The sequence below is a fragment of the Vanacampus margaritifer genome, chromosome 2, assembly GCF_051991255.1.
Source record: "Vanacampus margaritifer isolate UIUO_Vmar chromosome 2, RoL_Vmar_1.0, whole genome shotgun sequence".
Taxonomy (NCBI): Eukaryota; Metazoa; Chordata; class Actinopteri; order Syngnathiformes; family Syngnathidae; genus Vanacampus; species Vanacampus margaritifer.
The window spans coordinates 34,743,978-34,755,673 of NC_135433.1; the positions used below are offsets into that span (position 1 = coordinate 34,743,978).

An 11,696-nucleotide genomic window follows, 5' to 3' on the forward strand; every position below is an offset into this window, starting at 1 on the left:
CGCCGATAATCACGTCGCCGTCCGTCCGCGCTACCAGACGGGAGGCCGAGCTTGGCACCGTGTACCTCTCTTGCTTTGACAGGACCAAGGCCTCTAGGAGGAAGGCAGGCAGGCACAACGCATGCAGGAATCTCAGGAGGCTCATGCTGGACGTCTGACTGCAGTTGTAGAATGAGGGATGCAGACTTATAGATAAGAAATCATAGGTGCGGGAAATCAGAGCCACCGGTGGAGAATCATCAATTCTGCTGAATCACCATTGCAGGATACAGATAGAGAAGGTGCAGGATCAGGAATCTTACAGGCAGGATGCAGAGCTTTAGGTGCAGAATCTCAGATGTGTAGCTGCATGGATGTAGTCCTAGGTGCGAGATCATAGGCGCAGGATGCAGAAGAATTGCGCCACTCCCTGGGGGAAGTCCATCAAGTTGGCAGTCTGTGTGATACATGGCGCCTCCAACCATGAGGTATTTAAACAGAATTTGACTACATGTAAATAGTAAATGGACTACTTTTTATATCGCGCTTTAACTATTGAAGACTCACATTCACCCGTTCACACACCAGTGGTCAGGTTCACTGGCAGCAAATCGGGGGTTCATTGTCTTGCGCAAGGACATTTCGACATGGTCACCAGGGGTGAGGATCGAATCCACAACCTCACTGATGGGAGACCATTCTACCACTGAGCCATGCCGCCCCAATTACTTAGCAGTAATTGATAGAAGGAACAATCAAATCAGGCCAGGGAGTTTTGTGCCTAAACGGGCATTCATAATAACTGTTATACATGTATCTGTTTTCTGATTTTTCTGTATGGAACATTCAGAAAACAGACAGAACATTAAATGATCAAATGGAGTGAATCTCAGCCTCGAGTAAGCAGATGACTTAAATTAAGTAGACAAAAAGCCACAATCTATTTCACCAGAAAACTGAACAAAGGATCCAACGTCTTCCTGACAAATATAGTCAACCCAACCTTATCTTCATAAACACAAATGTCATTACATTGGGCTGTGAGCCACATGCTGCTCTCAGGTCTAAAATATATGATTATCTGATCAATACCTTACTTGCTCAGAATATAAAGAGCTGCACAGACATTTCTTTCAAACCTACCTGCAGGTGAGGATCTATGGCAGCTCTAAAGCAGACTGGAAAGTCTAGAATGATACAGAGGAGACTGACTCTCACTCTCTCTCTTCTTCATCTTCTTTTTCTGCTGCTCGTCACCACATTTTGAAAGCGGGTCACACGCCGCTGCGATGCCCCTAATCTGATGTCACATCCCAAAAGCGAAAAGGCATATTGGAAACTTGAAAATAGGGAAGAAACATTCAAATAAATGTTTGGCAGAGCATGAAATGGTCAAACTTGACATGATTTATTGATTTATATATGATGCCATTGTGTGGCCAGTTTTTGCAACTGTACAATCACAATTTTGCAGGGGACATATGGAAAACTGACTTTTTAATGTTTGTATTAGGGGTGTCAGGTGATTACATTTCACACTTCAATAGTTAACTCAAGATTAATTGCAATTTTTATATCAGTTTGAAATGTACAATAACATGTACTGTACATTAAAATAATATAATAAATATATAATAAGTTTTCATACACTTGTTAACATAAAAGTGGGGGAAGCTGTTAAAAATATGGCTGCATCTTCTAGTCACTGATACAGTCATTTCATAATAATTCATGAAATTGAGTTAAAATGAAAAATATGTACCGTACTATAAAAAGACGAATGTGATATTGATTTGTGTTGAGGTCATTTTTCTGCCACTAGATAGCATAATTGCATGAATAAAACGTTGGGGACAGCTCAGTGCATTTTTCTTTTCTTGTTAAGAGCGATGTAATCTCTAACATGAAGTAACTTGTTGCACATGTTTGAAATGATAAAATACAACTTGAGCCCAGTCTCCACAAATATATGCATTATAATTAAATTGATTACTGCTAAATTTTGACATAGACGTGTCTGCTGCATTGCGACTGGAATTCCCCCGTACAGGGGTGGTCATTAATCACACGTTAAAAAAATGTATTGGCTTTTAAGGAACTTTAAATGAACTCAAAATTAACACACTAATTTTGACACCCCTAGTTTGTATACAAATTGTTGGGTCTAATAGTTGAGTGTCTTGACTGTCTGCCCACCCATGAAGAGTAAAAATGAACTGCTGTGCCGTTATATGCCTATTTCTGAAAATGTGTTTGTGATTGAGCCGTTCTAAACTTCCATCCCACTTATGATGTAACAGTGGTGCTAATTTCACAACAGCCACACCTACATCTACAATGCTACAGTTTCTCAGCCAATGGCAGGATAAACTAGGCTTGTGTAGTTCCAGAGTAAAATAACAACATTGCCATGGCTCTATTAAGTCAACGTGAAAAGGTAAGCAGAGCTACGGTATTAGCATTGATTAGCATTAGCTAACAGCGTTACCAGCATTACTGTAACCCCTGATACTGAGTGAGCTATCGACAACATGGGGTTGGGATATATTTGTGTTAAACTGCTACATTAATCAACAATTTGGTGGCTTGTGGATGAACTGCATTCACATTTACATTCACTTTAAGGAAGATTTCTTGGTTTCTCCATTGAGTTGTTGCAGTATGAAGAGGTAATTGCATGGCTGCCTCTCCCTTAACGCAAAACACGCACTGCGCGTCGGGCCTTTATTTTTCTACTTCCGCTAGAAAAACACAGCACGTTTGCCCGTTGAACAAACACAATCTCAGAATGATGTTAGGGCGTCACATTGAATTCTTAAAAGCATCCTTTAAACCTGAAATATTTGTGTATTATTTTGCCTAAAAAAAAACAACTGATGTTGCTATCCACAACATGCACGAAAACTCATGATACACTGCAAACGCTTAAGGCCTGGCAAAAATTATTCAAATATTTTTTGTTTATTGTGTGATTTAATTAAACAAAAATGCATTTTGTTGTACGTTTGATCAAGATCTACGAAAAATTCAAGGCAAATGTACTAGTCCAAAACCTACAAAAAAGGGTCTTTGTTACGGTCCGCCACGGAGCGGCGTGGTGTCTGTCGGCGTGTGAAGTGGAGGACCCAAAATGCAGGGAGGCAGGAGAACCACAGCAGGAGTGCGGGCAAGACTGGCGTGCTTTATATTACAGAAAACACTAACCAGGGTACTGGTTAATGCTAACTAAACAAGGAACTGAAAAGATACAAAATCAAAGTGACAGACAGAACTCCGGGGTGACCGTGACAAGCGGCAATGATCTCACGCCGACTGATCACCACCCGGGAACTAAATACACCCACACTAATTAGGTAACTAGTCACACCTGGGGCACAAGTGGCTGAGGGCCCGGACTGGTCAACTCACGGAAGGGCAGGAACCCACTCAGGACCAATCGGCACCCTCAACCAAAACCAGATCTTCCCAGACATGACAGTCTTGGAGCATACGCTAAACCTAACAAGAAGTCCGCCATCTTGAATTTACTTTCAAATGAGGGTCTTTCATAGCACTCATACATATCAAACACCCTCCTCGGAAAAAAAAGGGACCTTCAAAGATGCTTGCAGTTCAAGGTTCAAATTGTAGCATAATGAATCAACATAATGAATCTTGGCTTGTTGAAAAGTTATATAAAAACTAAGTGAATGTTTTTTGCCAATGATCAAGTCAAGTTTATTTATACGGCCCTTAATCACAAACGAGTCTCAAAGGGCTTCACATGCCCACAGTTGACAAATATTAACGACATCCCCCGATCAAAGCAATGATTTTTCACTACATACTGATGGAGTACTTATTCTGTATACAGAATATGTTTAGGCCTTGGGGAGTTCAACTAAAAACTTTCCATTAAAAACATATATGGGACCACTAAGACTAAATATGCACTTAAAATTTAACTGGATGTTGATATTTGTTTTGTGCTAATACAAAGGGTTGTTTTTTTGTCATCTAAGTGGTAGAATTATTAGGGCTATGATAGACTACCATGAAGATTGTGCTGAAGAGGCAGACAGAAGAATACTATTTGTTTATTTTCCAAACATGAAAAGTGTGAATTTGAGTTATGTATAAAGAATCTGTTTCCATATTGTGTACTTTCATAAAAGGAAAAAATATATACTGTGATCCGTTTTAACAGCACTGCCATCTAACATCGTGCAAAGAAAACAACTTTAAATATTTAGTTTTGTTTTATTTCCTTGTTTCTCTATAACACTTTCCATGTCAAGAGAAAACACAAAGACAAACTAGTAAGTTAATTTAGTTTATGACAATGTAACAGTCTATTACAGTAGCCACTATCATTATAAATTTAAATAACATACAATTGCATACATAGACATCAGTGAGGACATTCTTGGAGTCTTGTTCAGTGTTACCGACAGTGTCTAGCCATCCTAAAAGCACACATTCTCCATTTGTTAGTGCATTCAATTATAAAGTGAGTAACTATATGAAAATTGTAAAACACACCGTGCACCTAAACAGCTGAAGTGAAGTTACTGTATATCGCCCCGTCGTCTAATGTGGTCAGTCGGCACTTGTTTCGACAACCATTTGCATACCTATGAAAAACATCTTTGAGGCAAATTGCACTAAAAATTTAAATTAAATAAATAGTTTTTTTACACAGACAGTGAAACAGTGTAATGTGTTTCACTTGCTGACTGCAAAAAGGACACACGAGATGACACACAGGAATGACAGTTTTTACTTGTACGTATATGGTATGAATGGTTTATGTCATTATATTATAGTTCCTTTGTCCCTCAAAGTTGCCAAAAGCCAGAGGATGCATAGATGCATATAGAATTCCGGCAGTATGAAACTTTTACTGGATATTGGAGACATTAAATGGCAGTTAACATGTGGCAACATCTTGCTTTTTGGTCCAGGCTGCAAAGACACACGAGAGCACGTCAACAGACAGCAAGCTAATAAAGAGTACAGGAAGTGAAATCGAGGAGGATGATGATGAGTGAACAGATGCGGTGCTCAGAGGAGGTAGAGAGGAAGATACATGTTTGCGTTAAATAAGGCCAGTAAGAGCAAGAAAAGTGTTTCAGTGCAAGATCTCCAGGAGGAGACGTTTGAAGTCTCCGCCACACTCGCCATCCACGGCATCTTTTAAGGTGACATCGTACTTTTCCCGGTACATGTCCTTCACCGTCCCCAGGTCGATCTGGTAAATAATTGTGCCGTCAACACACAGAAGCAAAAGTAGAAGTCGTACTACTAGTGTGCATTATGTCCAGAAACATGAACGCTACTCGACTTAACCGCATAATAAGCATTCAACTTTGTAATAAGCATTCAACTGTGGTTTCCCAATATTATGTTCAAAGAAACGCACAAACCTCTGAGCGACCCACAATGATGCTGATGAGTGTGTCCTCATCGGTGCCGAGTCCCTTCATAGCAGCTTTAAGGCGCCGTGCGAAGTATAGCCCAGGGTTCTTGGCGCACTGAACTATAAAACATATGATTCTGTGTCACCATTGTCATATTTTATACTTAACAGATAGAGATCAGATGTTTTCTATGATTATGTTCACAAAGTTGCACGTGATAATGCACCATTACGTTGCTAATGGAATTGATCTTTGGAACTCCGTGATCCTAACGCACCACGTTATGCAATAAACATGCTGTGATATCAGCACCCGCATTGTGTCACATTGCAACACCATGTCAAGTGTGAAAAGTATGACGGTTACTTTAAAGAAATAACCAGACTATCAAACATATTGCCTTCACATCATGAAAAGTAAGTAAGATGGCTGGGAAGCCATTGTTTGTTGTGCGGTCCACAGTTTATGGTTTCACTACGTGTAAGTGTACGCAATCTTACTCAACACATTCACGGTGCAGGCGAGAACAAACTTAAGAAAAAGCAGTGATTAAAATGGTATTAAGAGATTTTTATGTCATTTTGCTTTTTTGCAAATTGCTGTTGGTGACAATCGCTCTCTGATTGGCTGTTAGCCAGGAAATGCAAATCAGTTAGTTTTCTTTCCTCCCTCCAGTAATCTCCTGTAGTACAGAAGCTACGCTTATGTTGTTGTTGTCTTAATGCTCAAACTTTATTTTTCTCTGAACAAACAATGTGATTTTTTTCTTTTATGTAACCATGTGACTCTGGACGGAGTGGGAAAGAATGGCTTCCCAGTTACGGAGAGCAGATGAACCGTCAGCATCAGACAACAGAAAAAATAACATAATTACTTTACTTACTTTGTTGAGTAACATATTACTTTTTGAAAACAGTAACTCTGTTGCCAACTGAATTACATTTTTATAATAAGTCATTTGTAATTATAACTAATTACTTTTTTTAGGGTAATGAGCCCAACACCGATCAATACTTACACACCTAGAATGATGTAGCAGTTCTTTAGAGTTCCTCTAGCCTCAGAGTCAATCGTGTCCAAAATATCTGTCCCTGATAACTTGAATCGACAAAAATGTGACATTTTACTGACATGGCATTGACAGAAAGTCAAACACCTGCCCCAGAATGTGTGTGTGTTCACTACTTACTGCCTCATAGGCTTTAAACGTGGCCTGAAGCTGCATGTAGTTCCTGTGTGTGAGGATGTAGCTGAAGGTGGACTCATCCGTGCCAAACATGCCTTCTCCTGCCTGTTGGGTGGTTACAAACAAATGAGAGCAGGAAACCATTCGTTACACTCTAAAAAATGATTCATGGCGTTAGTTGGTACAGCTTAAAATAAAGGGTTTTCTATGCTTAAAAAAATTGAGGTTTTTTTTCATGAGCACATTACAATCAATTGATAACTTATTTTATGGGGTGCGATCCATTATAAGATTGCTCAATTTTAAAATGTAACGATTTAGTTTGGTTCCATTCAGTAGGATGACGATTCGATGTAGTGGTGCAATGATTATTTGATTACTCGACAACTAGTCAATTGTCAAATTAATTTATAATTATTTTTGATACTCCATTAATTGTTTGAATATCATGTTTAATTTTTAATGATCTAAATCTCATAATGTGCACATTTGCAATCATTTGCTTTTATTTTGGAAAATAGTGATTAACATTTTTTTTATAATTTTGGGATGTCTGCATACAGTTGCATCCCAAACATGTAATAATAAAAAAAAATGGGGGGAAAATGGACATAAGTGTTTTTCCACATAGCAGCGACAATATGTAATGTTCCAACATGTTTGCGGACCAAGATAGTAACTATCAGTCTTTTAAAATGCTAAAATATAAATATAAAATGTCACAACGTACCTCAAACAAAGACAGAGCGTCCTGTTTAGCTAAGGCCTCATCCACCTCGTAGCCTTTGTCTCTGATCGCCTGTAGACAGGTTTAATAATGAAGATAAAGAGATTTAGTGAGGAGTGGGAAAGCCAAAGCGAGGGAAGCTGTGTCGCTAAATATCTCAGTAAGTGAATAAAAGCATGCAAAGCTATTGTATGAAAGTTATCTCTCGCATCCATTTTGACAACTTTTTTGGAAACATAATTATTCAATGATTCGGTGAATCACGTGATTACCTGCAGGAGTGACATAAGAAGGTTCCTCACATCTCCACTGGTGTCATCTTCAATGTCAGCTTGCAGGTCACGTTCATGCACTACAAAGATACAATGACTTCTTTTACACTTTATTCATAAAAAGAACATCAACACAAACATTTTCATTACAATAATATGTTGTATGCACCCCCACTAGACATTTGCTATCGACTGAAATTGACATCACAGTTGCTCACGGTCTCAGGTAGCAAGCAATCACGGCTCAGTTGTTCTCTGAGATTTGGTCATTTGCAAGCTGGTATGCACAGCTGGTATATGATCAACTCATCAGCAAGATCTGCATAAGCGTGATAACGATCCTGGTGATTGGAATCAGCTTGTGTTGGAAGAGGGAAATCTCCAAAACCTTTAGGGCTCTGGCCCTCGAGGACCGAGTTTGCCCACCACTGCCTGACTGGCAGAATTATGAGAGAGCGAGAGAGAGAGAGAGAGAGAGAGAGAGAGAGAGAGACCGAGTTTACCCACACCTGCCGAGGGTATGTAAACTTACAAGTACAACTGTAACTGCTGCTTTAAAGTTTTACAGACATAATGATATGGAACTTTGTCACTAGTTGCGTCGTGTGATAGACATGTTCAATAGTTTTTTAAAAACAAAACAGTAAAAGCACAAAAACGTGCCTATAGGCTATAACATCATGCGTCCAAATAAACAGTATCTTGTTTTTTGAATGGATGAACAATTTATTGAACTACGGAGCTTACCCTGGGCATAGGTCTCTTTGTAACTGATGATGTCCTGATAGGGAGAAAAGACAAAAACATGAACGTTGCCAAGAGTCCAAGTATATAATATTTTTGGAGAATATACTCTAATCATCTGTTCTTTTGGTGTTTGTGCTGGAAATATTGTAGCAAATGTAATTCATTTGGTTTGAATTGGGATTACTCTATTTTGCAGCTATTTTTAAAACCATGCATTATGCATCAACTGCATTCACAATTATAATATTGCCGGCAGTAAGTCGAATTAGTTTCTAGTGAGGGTTAGACTCCGCCAAGGCTGCCCTTTGTCACCGATTCTGTTCATAACTTTTATGGACAGAATTTCTGGGCGCAGTCGAGGTGTTGAGGGGGTCCGGTTTGGTGGCCTCAACATTGCATCTCTGCTTTTTGCAGATGATGTGGTGCTGTTGCCTTCTTCAAGCCGTGATCTCCAACTCTCGCTGGAGCGGTTCGCAGCTGAGTGTGAAGCGGTTGGCATGAAAATCAGCACCTTCAAATCCGAGACTATGGTCCTCAGTCAAAAAAGGGTGGAGTGCCCTCTCCGGGTCGGGGATGAGATCCTGCCCCAAGTGGAGGAGTTGGGGTCACGAGTGAGGGCAGGTTAGAGCGGGAGATGGACAGGCGGATCGGTGCAGCATCTGCAGTGATGCGGACTCTGTATCGGTCCGTTGTGATAAAGAAGGAACTGAGCTGAAAGGCAAAGCTCTTGATTTACCGGTCGATCTACGTTCCTACCCTCACCTATGGTCACGAGATGTGCGTCGTGACCGAAAGAACAAGATCTCGGATACAAGCGGCCAAAATGAGTTTCCTCCGTAGGGTAGCCGGGCTCTCCCTTAGAGATAGGGTGAGAAGCTCGGTCATCTGGGAGGGACTGTTTTGTTTATTTTGTATGTTTGTTTTTATTTCCATTTATATAAATTTTTTTGTATTCAATTTTTTAATTTTATTTTTAGATCTGTTTTTATTTTCATAATAATAATATTATTATTATCATTATTATTATTAATAATAACAGTAAAAGGTGCATTGTGCAGTTTAAAAAGGTAATGTCATGCATGCACCACCAATACCCAGTTGAGTACGAAGAGCCCCGCCTGTTTTACTCTGACTGCACCAATCAGCTTTTTTTCCCCTTTATAGTAGAGTGCACAGACCCTGCGCACTCCACAGTTGGGGAGGGGCGAAGTTTTTCTTACCTCATTTGAAGTCATGTCTTAATTTGTCAACTGTGGCTGTCGCTTTGATATCGTGCACGTACTCGCACGCACACCATGAACCAGCTTGACACAGATGCTGCAGTTACGCTTTGGGCCAGAGGTGGCAGTCGTGAGTAAAAAAACGTGACAAACTGCACAAAGATCGTTGAATGATTGTCCATCCATTTTCTTAACCGCTTGTCCTTACAAGGGTCGCGGGGGGGGGGGGGGGGGGGCGCTGGAGCCTATCCCAGCTGGCTTCGGGCAGTAGGCGGGGTACACCCTGAACTGGTTGCCAGCCAATCGCAGGGCACACAGAGACGAACAACCATCCACACTCACAATCACATGTATGGACAATTTGGAGTGTTCAATTAACCTGCCATGCATATCTCTGGAATGTGGGAGGAAACCGGAGTACCCGGAGAAAACCCGTGCTGCCCCTTTTAATGATTGTAATAATTATAGTAAAAATTCAATTATTAATAAAAATAATTATAAATAATAATTTTATTTAGACATTTTTGATCCTCCATAGCAAGCAAGTAATAATCTTTGATGGGAAGCCAAGTGATTTTAGCATATTTTTGACATACCTCATTAGTAGCCGTGCACAGGATTTCCACCAGAACGGCTTCATCTGTGCCCGCCCCCTTCAGGGCCTTCCTCAGCTTGTTGGCGAAATAGACATTAGGAGGGTCCAACATTGCCATAATGGCTTTCTCAAAGCTGCCCGACAACTTCTTTTTCAGGATCTCCTCTAATTTCTAAATGATCAAACATATTGTAGCACAATGTGCTGATGTTGACACAGAAGGCAAGATGAGGAAGGGCGGGTACTCACATCATCGTACTTTTCAAAATAGGCCTGTTTGATTTTCAGACGTTGGGCTGCCGAGCGATTGGCCAAGATTTGAATAATGGCTTCTTTATCTGTGCCTGCAAGGAGCACATTTGCAGTTTTAGTGCAAAACATTTTACAAACAACTATTCATCCGTCTGTCCAAGCACAAAGGAGGAACTCACTAAGATCATTATTGTCCTTGAAAATGTACTTTTTCGAATTGTATTATATATTTGACATTCTTACATGCAGTACGTGTTTGTAATGACATAACAATGCTTCACTCAGGTGTGGCGTCTCCCCTGACCAAACCGGAATTTCCAGTGCATGACAGTTGCAGTGAGGGTGTACAACAGGTGCAACAGGAACAGACAACCACTGAGCTAGCCTTAATTTAAGTGATGTTTCTCTTTTTAACATCGGTTTGTTCTGAACAAAACGCCCTAGAAGAAATCAGACTAATGTGTTAATAAATGATCGTCACAAGAAATAAACTCACCGAAACCCACAAATGCTTGTCGAATAGCCTTTATGTCAGCTGTAACGTCAAAGTCCTCCAACGGGACAACTGTAGGCTAGAAATGACAAATATAGACATGAACAGTGAAAATGTTTCTGTAAACAGCAAGAAAACAATGATGGGTTGAGAGAGATTCATGTCACAATATTCCTAATGCATATGATGCACATAATGTGGACGTCATGTGAAATGACCCCCTCCAGCTCAACGAGCAGTATCGAATAGTTGACATCTTACTCAGTTCTCTTACCTGCACGTTGCCCATGATGGTCCGGAACAGTGTGTGTTATTGCAAAAACACGACAAGAAAGGTTATGAGTGTGTCTGGATAACGCGTGTGGTGTGCTGCGCTGTGTGTGGAGGAGGGTGTGATGAAGAGGGTGAAGATGATGATGGTGTGAAGGAGTGCCAACAGCCCTGTCCCGTCCTGTCAGTAGCTACGGACGTTCAATAAGTTCTCTTACAATTATGGATTGAGAGAGATTCATGTCACAATATTTCTAATCTGTTTCGTTCATTTATGCTGCTACGGTTGATGTGGATGTTTGTGTGCTGCAAATAGTGGGTGGGGGGGGGGGGGGGGGGGTGGCTGGTAGATAGTAGTGGTTAGGGGGTAGTTTTAACCGCTCCAAAAAATTGCATGGGAAGTCAGTGAGTAAACCGAATCTAATAAAAGTTATGCAAAGGAGAAAAGGACTTAAAATATTAACATATCCTAACCGTAATTTCTTGGGAAGGTATACAACAGCTCCTCAACATACACATTGACAGTATGCATGTTTCTGGAGTAAATTAGCTCCCC

The 11,696-nt window shown here is 40.4% G+C and overlaps 1 protein-coding gene across 1 annotated transcript; it reads right to left on the reverse strand.

The window, feature by feature from the left end:
• Positions 1 to 4,278: 4,278 nt before the first annotated feature.
• Positions 4,279 to 11,410, reverse strand: LOC144044041 (annexin A13-like). The gene is made up of 11 exons (XM_077558223.1): positions 11,145 to 11,410; positions 10,874 to 10,949; positions 10,375 to 10,469; positions 10,127 to 10,297; positions 8,311 to 8,344; positions 7,564 to 7,643; positions 7,295 to 7,363; positions 6,568 to 6,669; positions 6,401 to 6,476; positions 5,385 to 5,497; positions 4,279 to 5,209 (listed from the first exon to the last, which is right to left on the reverse strand). Exons 1-11 carry the CDS (start codon positions 11,157 to 11,159, stop codon positions 5,090 to 5,092), a joined length of 951 nt encoding a protein of 316 aa, XP_077414349.1. The 5' UTR covers positions 11,160 to 11,410; the 3' UTR covers positions 4,279 to 5,089.
• Positions 11,411 to 11,696: the final 286 nt, after the last annotated feature.

Bases quoted from the DNA above. Each gene is read 5' to 3' on its own strand.
- LOC144044041 (XM_077558223.1), bottom strand. The intron at 7,644-8,310 runs GTAAGCTCCGTA...GTATCTTTGTAG, and splicing joins CAAAGAGACCTATGCCCAGG to TGCATGAACGTGACCTGCAA. The intron at 5,498-6,400 runs GTGTGTAAGTAT...TATGTTTTATAG, and splicing joins GAACTGCTACATCATTCTAG to TTCAGTGCGCCAAGAACCCT.